At 31.8% G+C, this 27,094-nt stretch overlaps 2 protein-coding genes across 2 annotated transcripts in view; both read left to right on the forward strand.

Moving 5' to 3' along the window:
• Positions 1-5,625, forward strand: part of LOC148282251 (uncharacterized) — a 76,369-nt gene extending 70,744 nt beyond the window's left edge. The window contains exon 7 of the mRNA XM_088225374.1: positions 5,505-5,625. Coding sequence (XP_088081500.1) covers positions 5,505-5,625 — 121 coding nt within the window. The remainder of the gene's footprint in view (positions 1-5,504) is intronic.
• LOC148282252 (neuronal pentraxin-2-like) overlaps positions 1-26,788 on the forward strand; it is a gene marked incomplete at its 3' end in the record, with an annotated part of 48,597 nt that extends 21,809 nt beyond the window's left edge. The window contains exons 2-6 of the mRNA XM_088225375.1: positions 9,615-9,825; positions 10,409-10,668; positions 22,313-22,433; positions 23,829-23,922; positions 26,692-26,788. Coding sequence (XP_088081501.1) covers positions 9,650-9,825; positions 10,409-10,668; positions 22,313-22,433; positions 23,829-23,922; positions 26,692-26,788 — 748 coding nt within the window. The remainder of the gene's footprint in view (positions 1-9,614; positions 9,826-10,408; positions 10,669-22,312; positions 22,434-23,828; positions 23,923-26,691) is intronic.
• Between the last annotated feature and the right edge of the window lie 306 nt (positions 26,789-27,094).

Raw genomic sequence — 27,094 nt, forward strand, 5'->3', positions numbered from 1 at the left:
TCAAATATGCCATTTAACGGAAGGTGTCGGTGGTCCAGCACTAAGCACCCGTCATGTTTTCCATCCAACCTAAGTTCCGGAATCTGACTGTCGTCAGTAACCGTGAGGCAGCGTAAAAAGGCGCTAGATACAGCTTTGAATTCATAGTAAACAGGCATAGACAGTTAGCCTTTATTACTCTACTACGCGTTTTTGCACGCATTGATCACGCAACAAGGCTCATTTTTCGAAACATAATTTCGAAAAATCGTTCTATGAAGTAAAAATCTATTAAATTATACCTCAGTGAGTTTAATTGACAATTTCCCTATATTTTTTTTTTCACTGTATCTACTAAGACGATAAATAACGGCTTTCGTCTTATTTTTATGACTATCTCGTGCATGTACGAGTATCGAAAGTACTAGTTTCCTATTATGATGTTTCTACTGCTAACGTAGGTAATGTAGTGTCAAAACAAAAATGCTAGGGGAAAAAATCGAAATAACTGCAATGTTTATAAACGTGACGTTTCCATATAATATATGTAACGGTCAAGTCACCAAGCAACTCATGTATGGAGTGTGTATGTAACTGTGAGACATGGTGCTTTAACAAAAGAGGTAAAAAATACTAGAGGCCTTTGAAATGAGGTGCTACAGAATAATATTAGGAATTTCTTAGAGAGGCATCATTTATGACGAGATTCTCAGTAAAATCGAAGAAGAGAGGCACCTAATCGTCTAAGTCGAGTTGTAGTTCTGTGGCTAGTGTCTCGGACCCACGAATTAAAAGCCCGTGGTTCGAATCCCACTCTACCCCAATTTGATTCCCATTTTCTATTAGTAAGTTATTTACAACTCGTTGAAAATGGCCCTCAAACTTAAATATTTAGGTAAATCATAAGAACGCAAATATTTCTTTTTCTAATGGATCGGCCTCGTTATGCGCCATGAGGGTCTCCTACATGGCATGTTAGACGGAATGGCTGAGGAGACAAATCACAGAGGGCGCCCGACGGGAGTATTTAGAACAAGTGTGTAAGGACTTGAACTGCTGACTTCTTATGCTGAGCTGTACGGCTGCAGATAATAGAACGCAGAGGAGGATCAAAGGTCCGTGAGGAGAAAGACAGGAAGCAAAACTTTGCTGCAAACCAATCCCCAGAATTGAGACTGCATAGGAGAACAACTTTATCGCCTTCCTTTTATATTGTGTGTCTGTCTGAATAAAAAATGAGAAAATCTTCGTATTTTTTTATCTAGTAACTAAATGACCCACCTCTCGGTGTAGTGGATAACATGCTTGACACATGCATGGAAAGTTCCACATTCATAATTTATTTTACAAATATCCCAAATTCAAATTATATTTTTTTCATAATAAAAAAAAAAACATATGGAAAGGGGTTAAATGTATCAAGAATAGTTTGACCAAAACGTTAAACAAAACAAACGTGAAATACAATGTACAAGTAATTATTTATTTATCTAGCGTTCGCATACCTACGCATTCTGCTAGCCAATATAAGATGTCGTATATTGAATAGATTTAGTGATGTCATGCATAAGTACATATTATATGTATGTTGTGTAGCTACAACGAAGTCGTTTTGTTACCGCAACCACTTTTTTGAGAAAATATTCGGAGATCATTACCGACCGGACCGTGTGTACCTAGCTGCCAAACGGAGAGAAAGTTCGAAGGTATCTGGAACTAAAATCTGTTGTCAATCGTCACCTCGCTTCAAAAACGTTCTAACAAGAAAATATAAAATCCATAAGATTTTGAGTATGTCTAAATATTGTGTACGAGAAAAAAATATTTGAGAAGAGAATATGGAAGTATAGTATGTCATTAGCAGAATGCTGAATAATGCGTAGTGCGTATAGTGAATACTGACACCAGCCAATGGCAGCTCGTAAACCCTATAAAAGGCTAAACTACCATACTTCATTTTTATATAGGCGGATTACGAATACAGTTTTGTATGTGAAACTGAACCGGAACCCTGGTCGAGAGTTAAATTTCGTAAAATTACTAAATAAATAAATAGAGTGGAGATATTTCACCTCGTCGTGTAGTGGTTGGTGCGTTCGCCTACAAATCTCGAGTTTCTGGGTTCGCTTCCTGGCAGTGGACGTAAAATATTGAGTTTAGTGGTTGTTTTAAGTGCAATATTTTATTGTTCCTGGACTAGCACCTGAAGCGTGGCACTGATCACCATACCATAATATGGAAGATGATTGAAATATGATGCATTCGGTTTAGCAATGCAGTGCCCTTTGCACCACTGAGCGCAGAGAGAAGAATGAATATCGAAAAATTCACCAATCTTTATTCTCGCGAGTTTAATCCATTATCTACTCATCTAGTAAGGTGAACTGGATTAAAATATTTATTGGCTTTGGTTTCAGGGCTATACCGCGAAACTTCAGAGGAACATTCTTCGTAATATTGTTTCTAAAAATCCAAATTTTTAAATAAATCTTTAATATCTCGGAATAGCATCCCTTCCACAAAACCCTACCCCTCCCCTACACAGACGCATCTCTTGTCCGTGTCTGGTGCGTATCGCTTCAATGGTCAATGTGTATCTCAATTTGTTTTGTAGGAGAGATTAAGGGGTTTGAAGAAAGGATGCTTGTTGTGAGAAAAAAAGATTTACTTCATTTTTAAATTACAAAAAAAAACATTAATAGAAATAAGCTTTTGGGAAAAAATTATTAAGATTTTTATTAAAGTTTACTATGAGCAATGTTCCTCTTCGCGGTCTGGCCCTAAAACATATGTATGTATATAAAACATGGCTGATACTCATCTATTGGGACGAGGTTATTAAGTTGTTCAAGGTTCAGAAATAGTGAAAAATATCTCGTCATTCTTTATGAATACTTTACTTTTCGCATCCCTTTTTGCTTTCCTTTCCTTATTTCCGCTTTATATATTTTATTGTTTGAAATCTTTTAAACCGTTATTTTGTTGCATTATTGATTGCTTTAGTTTATTCACTATATACGTATTGAAATGAATGTATATTTTTGTACTTTATTCTATTGATTTTAATATTTTTGTTTTGTATACTGGTTTATGTTTTTAACTTCATATGCATGATATATATTTTATTAGTTTTATGAGTTTCAATTATATTTCTTTTATTTGAATCGTTATGTTTTGTTATATCATATATAATTATTAATTATTTGAATTTACTTTATGCATTGTTTGTGCTAATTATTATGGCTCAACACGGACACAGCCTGAAAAGCCACAATATGTATAAAAATTTAATTTAGAATGAATAAATAAATCAATTATTGACAACCTCATGAATGTAAGGTTACCAACCCACTGTAAACGGAGATGCGTTTTTCTCACTTCTGGTTATTTATTTATCGACGCTGTCACTTTCTTTTGGTTCTTACGGTCAAAATAGAGTGCTATTAGGCTTACATGTTGTATAAGTCACGGATCACGTTGGCGTTGTTATGATTGAAAATTATGATTCAGCTAAAACCAAACAAATTTTTTTCTAGGAAAAATTAAAATAACTAATACTTAAGATTACTACTTAAAGTGTATTTACATACATATTAGTGACCGACCGAAGTTTCGGTTTCGGTTCCGGCCAGTTTCGGCCAATAAAACGAGTTTAGTTCGTGGTTGCGGTTTCGGCTAATTTCGAGCCGAATCCTGCGGTAGGGATGTGTCGGTTTATATTATTAGCATCCGCACGCGTCAGACAGGCATTTTCGATTCTTCGCACCACCGATTTTAGATATTTTTTTCGGAAGCAGACTTTTGAAAAGTTTTATTTTTTACGGAATATTCCAAATATACATACCATTTCGAATTAAAAAAAAATCACAAAAGGGAAATATCACATACTATGAATACCGATATAAATATATGAAATAGATTTAGAAAAATGCATTGAGTTTTCAAAATCAATATGGATATTGTGAAGAGATGTTTTCATACAAAACTCAAAAAAGAAAAAAAAAATTGTCCCTACAAAAACGCGACGTGTCTGGCCTTGATAATCTTGACGTCAAGATTCGTGACGATTTTCTATAAAAATTTAAACGGTTACAAACAAAGCTCAAAATATACATAAATCGTGACGTATTAGGGGCGTGGCCAATGCAATGACCGTTTTCGCGGGAATTAAAAATAATAAACTTAAAAACATGTTTATGTTACTAGCAAGTAGTAAACAAACTTTTTTAATCGGCAGTATTTCATAGACCCTTAATTATTTGATATTTTCTAATTAAACATATTGTATTGTTCATTCAAATAATAAGCTATTGTATTGGCATTGTCTAAAATAAATAATAAAAACTGTACTGATTTAGCGATTTGTTAACTATAGTTTGTAGTTCTTAGATCTTTCATAATTATATTTTATAATACCTTTATAGTTAAAAAGTTTAAGTTCCTATAGCGTACATTGGAGATCTGTTACCATTTAATGTTTGCCTTTTATTTCACTGTGTATTTTGTTTAACATATATGTATTTTAGTGAACTCTTAAGGTTTGACTATAAAAGCGAATAATTTTGGGCGTTTTGGAGTGACTTTTAACTTATTTAAATAAGTTTTTTTTTTGTTTAAGCCAAAACTAAAACACAAGGCGGAATTCGGTTTAAAATATTGTTTCGCTCGATGATAACTAGTACATTTATCACATAATTATTTTTTGTTTGAAAAAGAAAACATACATATTTCATTGAAAAAAAAACAACATATCAATATCAATGAGAAATGAGACATTGAATGGATTGTAGTCCCGTGGGTGTTAAGCATCGCTCTACAATTCCATTTTCTAACACGGTTATTTATGACTTTAAGAAAATGGCCTAAAAATTGAACAACGAAAATAAATCCATGTCTTTTTTTAGCCGAAATTGCATTTTTTCTATAAAATACATTTTATAAAAATTATTTCGAGTTTGTCAAAAGTTTATGTAGATGAATCTCACCAGCATCAAAAATGGTTTTAGCTTTACGAAAATCAACAGTTGGAAGAACATGGGTGTTCAAACAAAGATAGAAAGGCGAATGTTACAGATGTAAAGTGGCCACGTTTTCCAGCTAATGCCCTGTAAATACCTTGACATCTATGTTTCCCGCTCTAAAACGTTCTCCTTCTCCGTTGTAATACGTTCATTTACACTGTACCAAATTATATTTTTTATAAATAAATGAATTGATCAGCCAAATACAGCTATGTTTACTTGTACAAAAAACGTGTAAATAATGAATTGTATAAATGTGCCAAAATGCATAATTATTTGGTCTAAAACCGGTAACGTTAAAAAAACACATTTCACCAGATCAGAAAACATATTCCTCTTGTGGTTGTGTTTGTTTTGAAACGAAATTTCAGAAAACGTATCACTAAACGAAAACACGTCATAATAAGCGATTTCGTCCATACGAATACTTAGAAATTGAGACATTATAAATTTTATTTTGCACGTTTTCTAGATTTTACACTTGTGAAATTTCTTTCTGTTTAGGAACGTCCTTGCCTATAACCGTAACGACTATAATTACAAAAATAGAACAAAGATACAACAACTAGAATTACAAAAGTGTGAACAACACTCAAACAACAAAGACAAATGTCTGACATTATAAATGATTTATTCCGTAACGTACGCGGTACCAGATTAAATAAAGAACATCATAATCATCATCACTTCCCTATCCGCAATTAGTTGTGAAGATCTAAATAAACTCCCTAGGGAGTTACGCGCACTCTTGTTGGTAAAAAGAGCAGAGTTTGGCATTTGCTAAATGAATCCTTTATTTAAAAATAAATTATTCAAGTTTTAGAATTCAATCATAAACAAGTACCTACTTACCAATGTAAAGTTACACCATTTCTTTTACGTTTATCTTGTTTCATCCATTCAATTGAAGGAATATAGATGTTAAAAATATGGACAGAATGGTGAATAGTACACAGTGTGTAAAGTGGCCACTTAAACCAGCCAATGACAGGTCATGAGCCCTGTAGATGCCTAGACTTCTATATTACCATATCTAAAGTGTTCTTCATCAGTGTTGTAATATATTAATATTAACAGCTCCCCAGGGAGTTGAATCCAGTCCTTGTCTAAAAAAATTTGGACAAACTCAAAATATTGTTGATACTTATTAGTGTTTAATCTTTAGACGAAACGCGGTCTGACTTTTCTTCATACAAACGTATTCCCGTATTTTTTCCCTGGATTATGGACAAGAACAGTGATTTTCTTTACACACTTTATGTATTTACCCTTGGCGTGTCCCTATATATTTGTTTCTTTTTATTGTTTATTATGGGAACTAAACCCATCCAAAATCCCGTAAAACTGCACCGTTTTATCCGTTGTCTTCGAGCGCACGGTAAACAAATACAATATCTATTTTTGAAAAATGCAAGACGTACTAATACAGAAATTTTCATTCTGATATTTTGTCATAAAAAAAACCAAAATCGGTTCAGTTTTGACGTGCGGAAAACGAGACAACGAAACGTACATTTTGTCAATTTTAGTGAGGTATAAAAGGTCCGACATGCAGTTGTTTTTTTTTTCGCATGGTATCGAAGAGGCATCTGCAAGACAGTGATAGTAAAACAATCTTCAAATACCTATGTATCAGAATTCTCTGTCCCGCATATCCTCACAATTTATGTAATCCGAAGTGCAAAAATCAAACTTTAGATTGTTTTCAATTAATCTATACACGATATTATGCTCAAATCTAGCAATAGCAAAGCATTGCCGGGTTCAGCTTATGCAGTATAAAGTTGCATTTCAATCAATATCCGTTACATTGTTTGTTTTTTGCTTTGGGTGTAAATATTACTTAAATTCAATTTTGCAACAGCTGATTATATTAGCAAATCACATCAATAGCCCATTCCAAACGATTCGTACAAATCCACACGGCACAGTGAAATTACCAAGAGTAATTTATTAAGTAACAAAATGATCAAGATACGCTGCGATTGGTGTACCAATGCAGTGGCCCTATGCACCATTAGGTATGGAAAGAGAATGATGATGATGATGATAATTTTACTACTCATTTTGTTTTTACTACTTTTTTTACTATGTTTTTTTCTATGAATATATAATTTTTTTGCTATGTCTTTTACTATGTTTCTTACTATATATTTTGTTTTTACTTCGTATTTTACTTTTTTTTTGTAAATATGTCTTTTACTATATTTATTTCATATGTATTTTACTACGCTCTTAACTGCATTTTACTACTTCTACTGCCTTAATACTTTTTTTTATTTATTGGTTACTTAAAAAAAAAAAAAAATACGGTCGATAAAAAATATATTTTTTAAAAAAGACTATGGGATTGCCCAGAACTGTTATCTCTCATCAACTTCGGGGTGCCTGGAAGAATTACTAGACTGATACCACTGTTTTGTAGCAACAATTTACAGACAGTGTATACTTGTAATACTGTATTAAATATACTCCAGGGACTCAGCAATAGTTATTCTTAAGTATCGGATATATTTAGTGTAGGATATTGTTCTTATAAATCAAACCTATTGAACTTTTTCAAAGATGGTGAATGGTAATTAAGCCTTAAGTACAGCGCTTTATGATTTTCCTGTTATATTTGCCGTTTAAAATATTTTATTGTTTAATTTGATTTTTACATTGATTTTTAGATCGATTTTTTAATTGTTTTGTGCTTCTACTGAATATTTCTATAATTTTTAGGTTTCATGTTTCTTTTCTTAATCTTGGATTAAAAAAAAAGAAATAGACGTTTTTAAAAAAATAATTAATCCAAATATGTTCATATAATAAGTTTCGTTTTCGTAAAAAAATGAAATTTTGCCGTATATGTTAACAAAATAAATAAATACCCGGCTACTAAATAATACCTGAAAGACTAAATAAAGTAACATCTTAGCATGTCATACCTTCGTTTCGTAACTTCGTTCGTATCCCATATAACAGCCTCACTCTAATGCTATCAAAATCATATTTTGCTCTCATTTCCGCTACATACACGAACCCTTTGTTACTCTGTAACCTGGAAAAGCCCTATATCTCTATAAATAAGTATGTATGTAATTAATGGAAACAACGTATGACTAAAAATTACATTAAAATGCACTTTAAAAATATGGGTAGTAAATACTTTAAGCATTATTCATGATCTTATAGTGTATCTTTATACATATAATTCTTCAGTACGTGTGATGTCACTGAACTTACCCTAAACGGCTTAACCGATTTACGTGCTGTTTTAAGCGAAATGTAGATCTTCGCACGGCGCGTGTTTGTAGATATTAAAATATTCATTCTAATCTGTAAAAAAAGTTAGGGGCATACGTTTTTTTTTCATCGAACTACCAGGGCTGCATTCAACATATACAAAAAAAATTCAAGGATGTTGTTTTTTTGTTTAAAAAAGTTCGTTTTTCAATGTCTACAAACAACGTTCACTTTTCGTGGATCCTTATCTGATTCTCTCCTTAAATTCCTCATAATTTATTTTCATTTATTTCTCTGAGAAGTACAGAGTTGGATGTATGCAAAAATAATATTTTTTTTAAAAATTAATTATTTTATGTTTTGAAATTCAGCCATAAACAAGTACCGAGGTACCTACTTACATTCAACATTGGAATATTCATTATTTTTAGTTATGGAATTCAATCATAAATAAGTACTTAGGTACCCACTTATCAATGAAAAATCTTTTCCAAAGCTAATAACAGGCAAGCCAAGGTTCGGGCAGGATAACGTCTGTCGGGTTCATTAGTTTATTATAAGATTGAAAACAAAAAGATGGTGAGAATTCTTAAATTCAATGTTTTTTAAATTTGCCTTTATTTATTTGCCTATATTTTTATTATATTTTATTTCAAATAATGTTTGCGTAACTTTCCGTATTAATTATTTGAAAAAGCATTAGCTCATCTAATCTATGGACGGACCACGCATGCTTTTCATATTCTCTCAAAAAGTGCAAGAAAGTAGCAGAATGTGTCTTTGAAGAAAACATTGTATACGAGTGTATATAACGATAAGATACTAGCATAAAAATTTCAGAACAAAAATCGTCCTAAATCACGATATTATATAATATTTTTATGTTGCTTCCGATACATGAAAAACAGGTTTATTAGGTTTACTCCTAAAGTATGAGTGCTGTCTCGAAATATGAGCTTTACTTTTTTAATATAGGAATCGAGTGGTGTTTTTAATTTTGTGAATTACGACTTTGAATTTTTCAGTATCCTATGTGCGACCTATTGTACGGGAACAAACCACTGTACGTCGTGCCCAAAATGGGCCCTAATATGTCCCAAATATTCCGATTCCGTCTGCGTGTCTTAAGGGTTAATTTAAAAAAAAAACATTCCTTTTAACATTATTTTTATATTTAAAGCTCTACGTTTTTAAATCCGCAATCACTTACCATCGCGTAATTAAAGTAAAAAACAAAAACAATTTATAAATTACTTAGTCTTAACCCCACGCAGAAAAATATACGTTTTAATTTATTCATTAAAATAGGTTGGTTGACTAAGTAGGGAACCAGCTTCAAACCAGTGGAATAATATTTAAAAATATGACAATTTTTTTTCTTTGCAGATTACTGACCGATCGGAAAGAACGAAAATTTAAAAATGCACCAAGGACAATATTACAGATCATTAGCCTCGTGTCCAGTAACCTTGACACTGGTGGTCACAATCATACTGGGACAAGTATGCGCTAATGAGTGGCAACCTATTCTTAGACCTCAGCATAGTCTAACGACGTATCACGGGAATTCTTACCAAAGGCAGCCTCTAGAGGGAAGGTAATATGAAAGAAATTGATAAATTATGTTTTTTTTTTTTAATTAGAAAAAGGGTTTTCAGTTATCAGTGTTACTAACGTGAATTAGAATCAAGAAAATTGGTGAACAACAAACCAAAACTATGAAAACACTGTACTCTAGAATCAGTGTATAGTAACAGTATTATGTTCCTACTATAAACGACTTTATATGCAGATGTAATTCATATGTATCATACTTTGTAAAATACTTGGCATCACATGATTTTTTTTCTAAAATTTAAATATACAGCACTTGAAAAACTTTAGGATCAAAGTCTTCAGGAGCTGCCTATACATTAGGATTTACAACGTTCTTTTTTCTAAAATTTATTTAATTTGGCAATTTATTGTACCTCCTAAGCAAAACTTGGCTTTCCATTTATGTTTTTGAGTAGATACCGCGTGTTCTGACTATTGATATCACGATTGAAATTGTGCTTCAAAATTTAATATGCTATTTTTTTTAAAATACCATATAAGTTAGTAAAGCGTAGATAACGGCCTTTTTCGTATTTCGATAATTTGATAGAGACATTTTTTTTTTAATATGATTTTTTTTTTAGGTATGGAGGGGTGGCAAATTTTGTCTACGATCCGTCTCTTGTTAATCACATTCCAGCATCAGGAGGTGACCTCCTGTCATCCTCAATCCACGCTTCGTCTGGAGACGGTTGCTCTCTGTACAAAGTAGCCTTCAACCAAGATCAGTACTCCCAGTACCTCCAGTATAAGGAAACTCTTCCAGACCTTAAGGAATTCACACTCTGCATGTGGACGAAGTACAGCAACCACTCTAGCGATCACCCACTGTTCTCATATTCTGGTAAGACATTACTCGGGCAGACTAAATATTAAGTCCAATTCAACCAAACAACTGAAAAAGAGTCTGGTGTTTGCAAGAGAAACTACTTAAATTCTGGCTGGATCGTCTCGCCATCTCCCTCTATCCTGGCATGTACTCCTCCAGTCCTCGATTCCAATAGCATCCACATTCTGCTGCCTTTCATCTAGCCACCGAAGTTTGGGTCTACCTACGCTACTTCTACCTTGGGGATTCGTGTGTAGTATCTTATTGGGCTTTGTCTCTCTTTACTCTTTATTTCTACGTGCCCTGCAATCGCAGCCTCTCTATTATGCTGGGCTCGTTGTAGATATTGCAGACTTTTTCGTTGTACCTTGATCTCTAAAGTCCATTTTCCTGCAGAGTTCCGGATACTTTTCTTAGTATTTTTCTCTCAAATACGAGGATAGATAAAATATAGCGTAATGTTAGGACACATTCGTAAAAATACGATATGATCATAACTTCGTAGAACTAACGAGATACGAGTATTAACATACAGTGTTCGAATAATCACTTGTATTTAAGATAGAATTGGAATTAATTTATGTAATATAAATTGAATGCCATTAGCTTTGCAAATGATTACCTACGAATAATACACCATCCCACTCTTGACACGACTAATCGCAGAAACAGAAGATGTAAAGGCCGGTTACACAATTGTCGAGATTAACGGATCTAGTGCAATGCATAATAGCCATATCTAGTGATATAATCATTTTGTATCTCCGTATTCGTAATGGAAACAGGTATGGTTAGGCTTGTAACATTTGAACTCTGTAATTATATACGTCTCAATGTTTCTTTAGTCCATGTAAGAAGTAGGTCAGCGATGGTTTTTATCGACTGCTCGCTGCATTCAATCCCTACATGGTAATTTGCCGTTCTAGGTCTCCTTTCACTACTACACATTTTATCGTCAAAACTGCGCGATCTGTATTTTACTTCCAATACCTTAATATATAATATTCTTAACCAAAACGAAAATCATATTCATTGTTTTTAAACATTTAAAAGCATATTATATCACTGTTGTACAACTGTACAGTCCATTCAAATATTAAATAACCGTTACTTATGTGTGGGCAAACTGAAAGATTTCATATGAAACATAAAAATGTGAGTAATTATACAAGCAGAAATTATATATTTACTCGGTTCACCGACAGGCACTAGTACATTGACACAAACAATTAAATACTTGAACTCATTGTACCTCTGTTAATATAATATAATATTAACTTAATAACAATAAATGTAACGATCGACCGCGACGGTTATAAACAATAATACGTCATTATATCATTATAAGAAGGCCGCTTCAAAAACAGATTTATTATAGCTACAATTGTTACAATACGCCTTACAAGGTGAAACAATTGAACGTAGGTTATGCAGAAAGCCACCAGTCCACAATTTTGAAAAAATGAGTTATCGGTATTATAAAGTTTAGGAAGGTCAATTCTATATTTTGCCTAAAACAGCCAGCATTGCATACAAAAAACCTGTAATAATCGCCTTCTGAAAATTGCACGATGTCCAAATGTAGTGAAAATGAATGTCACTCATATATTCAGAATTTGTATGAGGTTTCATCCAATATTATATCTGGTGTTTTCTGCAAAATGCATATTTTAGGTTGTGTAGTCAGCTAGACTTGAAAAAATCACAAAAAACCTTTAAAACATAATTAAAAGATTCATTAGAATGAAGTATCCTATCATAAAAATAAAATAATATGATCAATACATAATGACATAACACATATCGAGTTACACTAGGGCAGGCTGTTTTCTGCAAAATGCACATCTTAGGTTGTGTGGTTAGTTAGACTTCAAATATTATTAAATCTCGTCATAAGCCTAATTTAAAAAACAACTGTATTGTAAAAAAAAGGAAGCGTGCATTATTTATCGTTTGTCAAATGAAAAAAAAAAAAACATTCCAACTGGTGTGTAGATTCGATTATTCATTATTTTCACAAAAGTGCTATTATCTCAGTTATGGCTAGCTGCTTTCTGCATAACTACATTAAATTATTTTATATTTGCTTTTAAAAAGTATACTATATAAAATCAGTAGACTTAAATTAGTGTACGGTATAAATATTAAGATTGCAATGTTTATTTTTTTGGTCTAAAATGGCGTTTTTTTTTTTTAAATTGTGTTTTTAATTACAAAAACAACACTGCAGGGACAGATAAAACAAAAAACTTCCTATGGCATCACACCGGAGAAGTGAACCAGGAAGGTGATGGCGAAAGAGGTAATAAGACCGTAATGGCCAACGTGGGAACATGTGAAAGTGAATAAGGGCATTACTCACGTTCATGTTTAAAGTCATTAATATCTGGTTCATAATTATGTCACCTTCTAATTACAATGTCACGAAGTGTTTGGTTTACTTTTTAACTCTCCCTTCCCGGCGGTGTGAAGCTAGCAGGAGCGAATCGTCCAAATTATGCACAGCTAACCATTATATTTGACTTTCGACAATAATGTCATATAGTTATCCTGTTCATGGGAAAATAAATTAAATAATTGTTGTTTATTATAAATAACCACCGCCGTTTATATCTTCCTACTAAAAAAATCTATAAAGTGCGCCAAGCGCACAGACCGTTCTCAGTGAACGATGAAACCAGCCGATTACCTCAGCTTATTTCACCATACAAAAAAGTACACTATGTTTTACGTCTTAAGCCTAGTGGCATTTTTTTAGTACTGAAACATGCTTGCAGATTACAAATATTATTTTAAGATTCTCTTTTTTGAATCTTGAATTTCGAACATTGTTTCCGAAGGACTATTTTTCTTTCATAGGATACCGTTTAGATAATATTATGAATCACATAGGACATTTGACGTTTGAGGTGGCCGTTTTTGGCATTATTCATTTTAAAAGGAATCGGCCAACGCTCAGTGTTGACATTAAAATCATAATGGAAATATCTGCTGAATGTCATTGTGGTATTTTTTAGCAAACTTTTATATGAATATTGTATCAAGATAGTGTATAATAAAGCTACGTATATCGCGTGGTTAAAAATAATTGTTATTTGAGTTGATTTTCACAGAAAGAAAAAATAGTCATTTATAATTATATAACTAACATACTCGTATTATGAACTTATATGCAGGTACAAATTAATGACATTTTTTTGTAGATTACCTATAAAATAAATTACGGCTCGCCACTGGAAGCTAGTGCACATTGCATCTAATAACTTTAATATCTCCATAAATATAATAAATTACAGGTTAAGATTTTCAATATTCCTCCGTTGTACATTTACGTATCAGTTAAAATATTTTTTTATTAAATAATGAATTCTTATTGGCAACGGATAAAGCATTTTATCAAAAATCGAAGATAAATAGCCAGTACAAAAGAAAGTTTACCATTATGTCGCATTTTGCGTACGTAGTGAAAGAGTTATACGTATATATTATAATTGTCTCACACACTCTTTACGTCTCATTCTCGATACTACAGATGTATTCGGGAGCGAGAGAGACAATTTCACGCGTCACACGCGCGAACAGCAAAGTGTCTAGTACTTCTCCCAGGCGCCCGTTAGTAACCCGTCGACTATCTTTAGAGGCGGTTCGGTTCTTTCGTCAGCACTGCGAGCAAGAGCTAATGATTTTTAATGTTTTTAGCAATTAGATTTAATATTATCATTACTTTTGACTTCCACTATAAAATAATAATTTAACCATTGCCTATGAATATTACATTTTTCCAATTTAAAATCTCTCATTTTTCGCATGTGTAATGCAGCAGCAAGGCTTATTATAGGAGTACAAAAATATTCTCACATCTCACATCTTCGAGATTTGCACTGGTTAAAAAACCCAGAGAATAAAATACAAGCTTTGCTGGACAGTGATCAAATCCCTTCATAAAATTGCTCCAAAATACCTATCGGACCTTTGTATTAGGAAAAATCCATGTCCAAGAAAATCAACTCTTAGGTCAGCATTTGACTCTGGCAGTGGAAAACTTGTCGAAATCCGGCGCTCCCCAAACACTAAATTCGGAGATTGTACTTTTGCCGTTGCCGGCCCCTCTGCCTGGAACCAATTACCTTCAAACTTACGAATCATCGACAGTCAGTTCAGATCCCAACTAAAATATCACTTCTTTAGTTTATCATACCCTCAATTTTAAAACAGAAAACATAATATGTCAGTTTAGCTCCGTTAGAATGTAAGATTTAATATACAATTGTAAAGCGCCCTTGAGATAATTTTTCACAAAAAAAGCGCTATATAAATCACCCTATTATTATAATTATGATAATTTTTTATTATTTTTATTATTACTATTACACAACACCGTAACGCGCGGATTTGAGTCAGTAAAAGAAAGGTTAAAGTAATAAAAATAATAACCTTCGAATTTCTTTCTTAACTCTTAAAAAACTGTTAAAAATCTCTCAAAAATCAAGATATTTTGAAATACAGGTCTTTCAAAATAAAAAGTTAACACATTTGTTTACCTTTTTGTAATCCATTTTTCATAATTTACAAAAACAATCATATAATTTAGGCCTGTTATAGCAAAATACGACTTCATTATTAAAAAAAAAAGGATGTATCAAATATTTTATTCTTTGTAGACTTATGTAACATCATCACAGAAGGGTTAAAAACGCAACAGCCCGTTCTAAATGCTCATAGATCTATCGCTAACAATGAATATACACGGTATTGGCGTGGAAAAAATGTCATTTTAATACGAGGGTACTTGCCATCCGATCCTTTATTCTCTAACGCAGTGGTCCCCAACCCCCGGGCCGCAGCCCGGCATCGGGCCGTGGACCAAATGGTATAAGGCCGCGCAAGGGCCTGCTTAAAAATCAAAATTACTTTAGAAAAATCTACCTATTAAATTTATCAGAGTGCTGTAATGACTGATAAATAATCCCTATTGCCATTTCCGACATCCTATCTATGAGAAGCGGGGTTTTCTACAGTGACAGCAACCAGCAACCAAAACAAAACAAAACAAAGAAATAAACTGGACATAAGCAAGACCCTGCAGGTGTCACAATCTCCTATTACCCCCAGATGGAAGCATCTCGTTTCAATGAAGCAAGCTCAGGGCTCTCATTTATTTAGCATTAAATCAAAACACATCAAATTTTACATCAAAACTTTTAAAGAAAATAGATAAATAACTTTCAAGTTAATATATCTGCAAGATATCAGAATAACATTAAAATCCCGATATTAAACCCGAGCTTTCTCAAAATTATTTTCTCTATCTTAAAAAAAATATTTTCAACCTTACGTTGAGCCTTAAAAATATTGAAAATACCCATGAATCTAAAATAATAAGTTAAGCATTGTGATAAGACGTGACGCAACGCAGAAAAATGTCATCATGAGTGATGAAAAGATGCTTTAATCATACTGAAAATAAAAATAAAAAAACATATACATAATTTAATTCGTAAATACAATAAATCTTATTGAAAAAGTAGATCAACAATGTTTTCATCATCATTTCGTTTCAACACTTAATGGTGCATAGGGCACTGCATTGGTAAAACAATCGCAGCGTATCTTGATCCTTTTTTTGTTACATTAAGGTAAGATGATCAGTCTTACGCTTCAGGTACCAGTCCAGGGACTATGAAATATTCTAGTGTGAAAACATCCTTTTCAATAAATATTTCAAATCGACCATGTCGGGAATCGAACCCGAGACCTCTCGCATGGTAGACAAACGCGCTGACCGTTACACCACGAGGCCGACAGTGCTTCTAGTATTTCTAAATGTTTGTAGACAGGCTGGGTTTCGTTCTACATGACAAAAGCATCTTAGGGACCCTTTCTTTACCTTATTAATAATTGTACCTGACTCAGATTTACACTCTCACCTGATTTCATCATTCGTAATCGTGGATAATTAGTAATATTTTAAAATTTCATTTTAACAATTTTAACGTATATAAATAACACTTACAGCTAGTGTTGTTGCTATGGCAACGAGTTATATCAAAATATATATAAATAATGGAAATTAATAGGCATGTATATCTCGTTTTTCACGATTAGCCGTCTCCTCGTTTTGAGGGCAAGGCAATATTTGCCAAATCTCAGATGTAGCTAGTGTAGAAAAAACGTGACTATTTATTTGACGTGAGTTATTTACGTGAAATTTTCATTGGACAAGTTTTGCTCAGTAAACAAAACTATTTTTACCAAGTGCTTTGTATCTGACAACTGTCTGTTTTTACGTAACTAAAAATAATATCTCCAGCATTGAGCGGTTCGCCGTCTCTTCTGAATATTTTATTTTTACAGATACTGTTGAGAAAGTTTTACGATATGCGTTTTCTCTCCGCGTGCAAGTAATTAAAATGTTTTTATTTGACCTTTCTTAATCTCAATCCTGGTAAGATTTCAAGACTCGAGTGACGAAATAGTACCTAACTGGGGCATTTATTAGAATGAAATAATGTTTATTTATTTTATTTAACTGTATAATACAGCACGACTGCCAATAATTACACTGTAGCATACTCGTACATACATGATAAAGTAATTATAAAAACATTTTTTTTAAAAAAAACCCCAACAGATAATTAACGCCCAACATTTATATGTATCTATATATAATATATAAAAATGAATGTACGTATGTTTGTCCTTTATAGACTCAATAACTACTGCACCAATTTACATGCGATTTTACGCAAAATAATCCAATTTACCTGAATAATATGTGTAAATAGTATCTTCAATATGTTTCATCAGAAAAAAGTAAGGATTAAAAATGTGTTTTTCATCGAACTTCCAGGGTTGCATTCGACTAAAATGCATATTCCCAAAAATTCGGAGAATGTTGTTTTTTTGTATATTAAAAAAGTTTGTATATTTTAATTTAATTATAACATTTAACAACCAAAAAATGACTACCATAAGACGAGAGCTGGTCTATCTTAGTTCTTTTTTTTCGGTTTCAAATTAAATGTCCAAGTCACGTCAAAACCTGGCTGGATATAAAAGAATGACTAAATTCGCGTTGAGCATGAGTTAAGTGTCATAATTTTAGAATGCTCGGGGTAAAACGTGGTCAGAATTTTCTTCATAAACACGTATTCTCGTATTTTCATGGATTATGGTACTAGAATAGTGATGTTTGCACGATTTTGATTTAAGCACGACAAGGCGTCTTACCCAATCACATGAGGAGATAAAACAAAAACTAACCCTTATTACGAATATATAAATAGCTCAAAAAAGTTTTAAACAAATAACTTGTGTCCTTATTTACGAAAAAATGTTTGTTCAACTACCAAATAGCAGGCAAGCTAAAGTTCGGGCAGGATAGCGTCTGTCGGATCCGCTGGTTGTCCATAAAAACAATAATAAACAAATAATAATAATAAGTCACTAATACACATTATGATACACAGTTAGAGAGGAAGAGTCTAAAACTGGTAATTCTGGCATGGTAAAGATTCAACTCTCTCGGTTGGCTGTTCAACAGACCGATCATCCTCCTTTAATGTATCTTACCATCTCTCCTATATGCGAAATCTACAAGTTATACTAAATCTATGACATATTATATTTACATGTGCGAAATTTTCAACACTGTTCATTGCGTTGTATAATTTATTTATTTTTTCAGAATTTTGCGAATTATTTGCGTGCCTTAAAATTTACAAAATTATTACGTATGTAAGAAATTGCGACACAATATAATTAACTTCCTAACCTAAATTTATAAAACTAAGAAAATAAAATTAATATTTGCAGCACTAACTTGGTGATTTTCCATGTAAAATCATTTGAACAATAAACTCAAAATTTTAAGAATTTCTATTGAATAATTTATCAAAGTGTTTATTTTGTGTAAAAGCTCTAAATTAATAATTATGGGGTTTGAAATTTTTTTTAATGTTTAGTTCAGTTAATTTTTTCCGAAACCGGTCATAAAATAAAATAAACCTAATGAAAATTTTAAATTTGACACCAAATAAATTGCGTATTTAATAAGGAAACTCATAAGTTAGCGCTTCAAATATTAATTTTATTTCTGATAAGCTTGTATGAATGTTCGCTTTGGATTAATTGCCGCAAGAAAATGATCGCGCTCTGAATGAATTTTCTGTATTTATTACAACTATTTATGACGAGCTAATAAGCACAATTATAATACTAGTATTACGATATACCAAACTAAAAGTAATGAAACAGCAAAAACATCCTCACTAATTAAAATGTTATGTTACTAAATACTGTAGGAATATTCTGGTTCGTTAGTGAAAGTTTTAAGTGGAAGTTCACTGAAATTAATCAATGAGTTAAAAGACTAGTGATATTTTTTTAAAGAAAAACTTTAATTTCGAACGTCCTAATTGATCGTCATAACTGATTTTCTGTGACCAGGCGAATGAAAAATGCAGTTATATATCGACGCTGGAAAGGAAAAAGTTACCAAGCGGCATGGAGCACTTTTACAGAAGAACTGGTTTAAGTTTTTTTTTTTTTACTAATGAAGAAACTCGTATTTTTATTTTTTATTGAAATCATGTAAGAATCGCGCCAAAATAATACAAATGTATGAGGTTTTATTGTTAGAAAAAAAAACTTTTATTTTTTGTCTTTTCTGTAAAGTTGCTTCACGCCAGCGCCGCTTGATAACTTTTTCCTTTCCAGCGTCGATATGTTATTGCAGTGTGAAGTTAAACTACAAGTAGAACCATGAACAAGTAAGTGATTTCGACTCTCAGGTAAAAATCTAGACAAAAGAAATTGAGCGGAGATAAATCCGCCTCGCAGTGTATTGGTTGGCGCATTCGCCTACCCCGTTTAAAGTGCTGGGTTCGATTCCTGATAGGGTAGACGTGATATATTGTTTTTTAGCAGGTTCTTCACTGCAGTATTTCATTTTTTCTGGACTGACACATGAAGCGTAAGACTGATCACTTTGCATTCCATCAAAAATATTTTGATACTCTGCAATTGGAGCGCAGACGCAGTGCCCACTGCACCACTGTGCGAAGGGGAAAAAATACTCACTAGGAGGTAAAATCCAGTCTTTTGTTTCCAAACATTTGTACAATTAAAAAATATTGTATTATCATTATATTACTATTACGCGTTTTAAAATTAATGTTTTTTTTTTTTTTAATTCAATGTGTGGTCTGTTTTACTGCGAAACCGATAAAATAAAAACGATTCAATCGAGGTTCCAGTGTATATTGATTTCTATGATACCAGTCTTAAAGACGCCGCGAAAGCTTTGAAACCGGTAACTATTAAAGTTAAATCAAAATTTGTGAATTTAAGCATCACTCGAACTATTTATTTACTAAATTGCCGTTCGTACATTATTTTTATTTAAATTTCGAGTTGCAATTCAAATACTATGTTGTGGGTAGTTGATATTTGCAACGCTATAAAATAAAAATTACATTGAGGGCAATTGTGAATAATTTCATTCAAAAATAATATTTTGAATGAAATACGGAATAAAACCTTAGGTTACAAAAACGTGACAGTAATATATGTTTTCAAAAGATACCTATGAAAAACACGTAGTTTTTAAGTGAAAGTTATCACATAAATATATAAAATACAAGGCAATAAAAATGATGGAAACAAATGAGAGATTTTTGAAAATATAAATTGATTCGAAAAGATTTAGATTATTTACGATAAATAAAATAAAAAATATGTATTAGACTCAAATACTGATACTCTGTTAATATTTCACAAAACAATATTGCACCAGCACGACTCAGATTAAAGATTGGTAAGTAATTGTTCTTCATTGATAAATTCTGAAGTCTAGACATTTACGGCGCTTACGACCTGCCATTGGCTGGTTTGGGAGATCACTTTACACACTGTGTGTGTCTATGTTTTAAAATATTTCTCTTGATTGTTGCGAAATCATGAAGCAACCTTTAGTGAAGGGAGTGAGATTCTACCTAATTATTTTATCTATGGTTTTTAGAGAACTTTATTAGACAACGCCTGAAAAAACTTTTCATGTTCATCTTATTAGACAGGTTGCTTTCGTCAAAAGTAATTTACGGAGCAGGTGTGTTATAAAGAATCTTCAAATTATTATGTAAAATAAAAAGTTTTTACTAATAATATAGACATAGCACTAATCACAAAGATTTTATTTTATAATAATATATCTTTAGAAAATCGCAATTGAATGCCGATTTAATCAACAATATTTTGAGTTTGTCCAAATGTTTGTAGACTGCATTTCGACCCCTAGAGAGTTCATAAGATTGGCGTATTACAATAGAAATAGAAAACATTTTATAGAAGGAAACTAGGTTTATTCTCATTTAAATATATCTTTATATTTATATATATGTAATTGGCCTCGTGGTGTAATGAAAAGTCAGAGCGTTTGCCTACCATGCAAGAGGTCTCGGGTTCGATTGCCAACATATTTGATATAAAATATTATAATTTAGGGTGTTTTACACTAGAATATTTCATAGTTCCTAGACTGGTACCTGAAGCGTAAGACTGGTCACTGGTCACCTTACCTTCATATAACAAAAATAATTAAGATACGCTACGATTGGTGTACCAATGCAGTGCCCTATGCACCATTAGGTGCGGAAAGGTAATGTTGATGATGAAATCTATCATTTTTGATCAGTTCCAAAGTATGCTGTTCTAACAAACAACAACATGCGGGCCGATCCGTCGGCAAGCTGCTCGCATCTGAGCTCATATTATGTAAAAGCAGATAGTCATTTCACAAACAAGTTTTAAATCAACTTGTTGATAATGATTTATAATTTGCGGAGAAATTGATCACAAACGCGCCAAAACGCATTAATTTCCGCTATGACGCAAGCTATAAACTATTTTGTAGGTTACTTGCGTGGAACTATATCACTGTCATAAATACGAAAATCAAACAAGTAGTTACAAACTTAAATTATCTTAGTTATTTTCTTAGCTTTCTCTAAGGAAACGTAAAGGTAATCTAACATTTCCTTCTTCCCGTAGCTATTATCGACAGATATCAGTTTGTTAACGTCATAATCCCAATTTAAATCTACCCACGTTGACTAATTTAATAACAAATAGTATTTTGTGGATTTTTTCACGTAAAATTTTAAAAAATTGAAACTCGGGGGGGCGGCGCGGCGAGTAAATGACCGACATTATTACACTCTAATTAAATTTCGTAAGCACATTACACTATTAGCAATAGCGAATTCGACCACTGCAACGGCCTATGAAATTAATATCGTTATTTTGTATTAGAGTCGGAAGCTATAGTTTTTTTATAAAAAGTACCTATAACACTTAAAATTATTTCAGATAAAAACCATTGAGAGTTGAGAAAAAAATTCATGCGCCGAGACCAAATGTTTTGCTTTAATCGCCTTGCGGTTATTGAAAATAAAAAAACATCTACAGTGTTAAAAGAACGAAAGGTGAAGAACGTTTCAAATTGTTGACATAATCATGTGAAAATAAATGTTTTGAAGGGCAACAAAAACAAAAGAGTTGAAAGGGGACACAATTATTTCTCTTAATCTTGTGTTTCATTTTAATGAGTCTTCAGATTGGAAAGTTAACTTTAAAAAATATGTTAATTATTTTGTTTCAGTTGGGGACCAACCGAAAGCTATAAATGCCTGGGTGTCAAACACAGAGAGAGCAAGTTACTTCAGTCTTGCGGTCAATGGACATACATTCTACAGACTCAACTATCCTCTGAGGCTACATAGGTGTGTACAAACAACCCAACATTTAAATTATAACGTAATAAAAGAACGACGCCGACGTCCAAAGGGGAAAATTGCATTGAATAACGACATTGTTGTGAGACTGATACCCTATTACGGAACGTGACTCAAGTGACTAAAACGAAATATTCAAACGGTCGAATTAGTAATGCTAACGAAGGACGGCTCCTGTAGCTCAATCACAATAACTATCGACGTTCTAATAAGCGACGTGATAACGATTTCTCACCATGTTTGTTTTTCGCATTCACGATCACAATGGAACATCCGTGAACACCTAATATTAAATGTCAAAGTATTTACGTTTCGCGACGTATTGTCGTGCTGCGCAATTACATATTTGAATTTCACCGGCGTAAATATGGAAAATATTTCAAAACAGCTAAATAAAAAAATTCAAATATTTATCATGCTATTTATTGCATTTAGCCGACGGTTGGCAAGCCAAATGTCAAGAAAAGCAGTAGCTAAAGTAATTGTAATTTAATTTTTACTTTTTTGTATTAGATACTCCTTACTATTTTGTAAATGCAGTATATTGTATTATTTTTTCAAGTAAACGCCGGTTTTTCGCCAATTAACTGTTTTATTTGCAAAGAAAACAAAAAACAAACTGACACGAGCGTTGCCTTAGAGATTATACACGCGTCGATTTATGACTGTGATAACTTAAACATGTTCATTGTTGTTCATTATTGTTCATTGTGATCGCTCAAATGCTTAGCATGTCTTAAGCACGTCGACAGTTATTTGTGTTTGAGCTACTGGGGACAAGAAATGCAACGCAATAACAAACGCAATCGTTTGTAACTTAATAAAAAATTAAAGGTAAAAGAAAATACTAACCGTTTCTGTGTTTCAATAATTTCGCAGGTGCTTAAAGCAGTCGTTACAACCAAAACTATCGTGTTTGGTTAGTTACATTAAAAATAATAGAACTATACAAATTTAGAGCTTACAATCTACAAAATTTTCACTTAAAATCTTAATTCGAATACATTATATGCGCTGGACTTATTTTAAGAATGTACAACCAAAAAATTGCTTTACCAAATCTGATTGATCAATGATAATTATTTTGTATTTATCGACGAAGGCCTAAATATTTCGGGCTTAAGGGTGTTCCGATGGTGCTAGTTATTAAATCGCCCCTCCGAATCAAATGAAGATATCCATGATTTATGTAAAAAAAAAACTTTTATCTTATTACCATAATTACAATCAACAAGGGTACGATATGACAAAATATAATTTCAAATACAATTTTATCCCACATTAATTTCTTGAAAACAAACCTAATACGGATATAGGAAGGATCGGGTATGACTGTGACATGTTTTGTTTTCAATAAAACAGATTTATTTTATTATCTTTCAGGTGGTATCACTCTTGTCAGTCTTGGAACGGGAGGACGGGAGAATGGCAGATCTGGGTTAATGGGGAAAGAACAGGAAGAGGATTCCATAATAGGGTGAGTGTAATATTCCAAATATTTACGTAGCATCAACAGAACGCAATAGAAAATGCACTTTCATAAATGAAAATAATGCGATTGCTTATAATGAAAAATACGAAATTAACTTAATGTCTATTTAATCACTAATTTATGTGTACAATATCTTAAAATTTCATACAAAAGTATAAAATAGTTTTAGATTACCGTTAGAAGTGGTAAGCGTAAAAGAAATGAACATTTGAAAGTGTGCCAAATTTGTTTCATTTTGAACTTACATGTATATTTGAAAAACATTACATCGAGAATAATTGTCAATAAAAACACAAATCCCTATACTTTTTATACGTTATACGTGTGATGAAGGGCATCTCCCTTTTAAAAAAAAAAGCTTTTATGATTACAGTGTGTATGGTAAGCCCTGTCACATCCGAAACCACAATTATTAGTGTGAGCAAGATGATATATTAGAATATTAAAAAAAAAAAAAAACGTTGCAAAATATATATTTTTTAAACATTTAAAAAAAAACAACTGGTTGGTTTCTTCTGCAGAGCGCAGAGCTAGCTACCATCTTCTCACTCCTGTTTTCTCCTCTGCAGAAGTAAGTAACCATATGGTATTAAAAAAATATATATAGTTTTAAAACGCTTTTAAATATTTTTTTGAAATATGCTAATATGCCTTCGTGCTCATACCGACCATCGTGACTTCGGATGTGACAGGGTTTACCATACACGCTGTATATAATACTATGAACCATATAAAAAAAGTCATTTGGTATAGGTACTTACAACGATTTTAATTTGTTAATTCGGTCTAGTCTTTTCCTTCGAAATTATAATTTTTTTATTTTGTTTTATTTATTGTGATCCTTTCCTGCATACTTTTATTGACTTTTATCAAAGCGTTTCAAGCAGGAGAGTATACAAAAAAACGTTTGTTTTTAAAAGTAGAAAAACATAATATTTTTCCCGAAAAGCTTTGATTTTTGAAAAATATTAAATCTCATAGTAATTTTTCAGATTTATTGCTTGGGGTACATATTATGGGTGTTTTTAAGTACTTTACTAGGTACAGTTTTATTTGAGGTGGCAAGGAATGGCATGGCTATGAAAATCAATTTATACAGTAATAAAACAAATATTAATCAAAACATACAAAAAAAAATGTTATTTAAATTTATTTTACATGGAGAACGCATTTTGCAGGTATATCTGTAAAAACCATTTATAAAATGACATTTTGTTTTAAATTAACAATAGTAAATATTAAAATTTAACAGTTATATATATTTAGAGATGTGGAAAACATGTAAAATATCAAACAAATATATTTTTAATAAAAGAGTACGTATATTGTAGATCCAATGTATATTGTTTATGACTTTTATGTACTCATTTTATTGCACTATGTTTTTAATAATTCTAATTGGTATGAGGTATCAACCAATATTTTACCTACGACCTATTATTCAAATAATCGACGATTATACTCAATATATTAATTTGTGTTTTAAATGCGTAAATGATCATAATTCTATCAATATATTTATGTGCCTTATATTTATTTAAATATTAAAAACTTTTTTACATTGTACTTGGCGGGTGTATTGCTACAAACGTATCAATTTCTTTAAATCAACTTATTATACTGCATTGCGATGATAAAAAATGTTTCTTATTATTTGTGAATTATATATAATGTACTGTACATAGTTATATTGATGCATATCATGTTGTTTGTAAGTTCCTATTGATCATAATTGTATTTGGGTAAGCATAAAGAAATTTAATAACAAAGAATTGTGTAAGTTAAATTACAAATAATACAAGCTTTCACAGAAATTAATTCAAGTTATACAATGACGGCAATAATGCGATTATACGTAAAATTAAACAATACTAGGTACCTAAAAAACGAGAATGTAAATTTAAATTCGCGATGTACTACGAATGTTATATTATTTACACACTACAAAAAAGACCAAACTCGAACAAATACCTAATATTAAACTATTTAATTACGCTGATTTAGTGCAAAGTAAAAAGATCTAAGGTACTAAATTTTAACCTTAATATATATATATCTAGAAACCATGTTTTTTGCAGATTCGTGATTTTGACATTGATTCGGCGGTATATTTTTATTATTTTATTTTTTTTATTTAAATCTTAAAGTAGGGCACACATATCATATATCATACATATTGTTATGTGTGTTCTAATAATAACATTGCAAATATATTTAATTTATAAATTGTTTATCACATATGTCTTGACCATTATTTTAAATTTTGATATGTTTTTTTCTTCATAAATATTTTTTTCCATCTTTAAATAAAATTGAATTTTGTGACTTTGCCTTTTTCCTAAATGGAAGTCTAATTTTGTTCTTTTCTCTAGTATTGTGATCGTGTTCATGCTGGTTCCGATCAATTTTTTTTCCAAAATTCTGTTTTTTTTATTAGAGTTTATAATTTTATGAACAAATATCATTGTATTGTAAAATATTCATTGTTTATATGTTAATAATTTCATTTCATTTACCATCGACTTTACTACTTAGATTAATACAAATTATGTAAAATAAATATAAAACGACAATAAAAGGTAAAATTAACTAATGAGCTTTGAAACCGGTCTGTAGAAGAAAAAACAGTGGTAAAAATAAAGTTGTTTTGCTTTTATTTTATTATAATGAATAACCACAATATTAGTGCTGCAAATATAAATTTTATATATGTAAAAGTATTTAATAATAAACATTGTTTTCTTTCGATTTCAGTTGGTCGGACACGTAATCAAAGGCGGTGGAGTAGCTATCACAGGACAGGAGCAAAATCAATTAGGAGGATATTATGATGGCTTGGAGCCTAAAAAGGGTACAAATTGCATAACATTTTGCTATCAGATTGATCCGGGTATTTGAATTGAGTAGACAACATAGAACAGCTAAAATTATTCACACTGCGAATGTAGATGGATGCAGTGGCTGAAGAAGGCCGAGAGAAACATACCACGTTCAAGTCCAACTTTTTTTGTGGACATGAAAAAAATCGGAATAATCGGCGTGCGCGCATAAGGAAATGCATGAATGTAGAATAATCGAAGGCTGAATGTTTGATTTTATTAAAGTTCTAATTGCTTGTTATAAATATAAGATAGCGTGATATACCATTACAAACTCA

This window comes from Micrasema longulum, unplaced genomic scaffold, assembly GCF_059751315.1.
Source record: "Micrasema longulum isolate JH-2025_06_02 unplaced genomic scaffold, ASM5975131v1 h1tg000354l, whole genome shotgun sequence".
NCBI lineage: Eukaryota > Metazoa > Arthropoda > Insecta > Trichoptera > Brachycentridae > Micrasema > Micrasema longulum.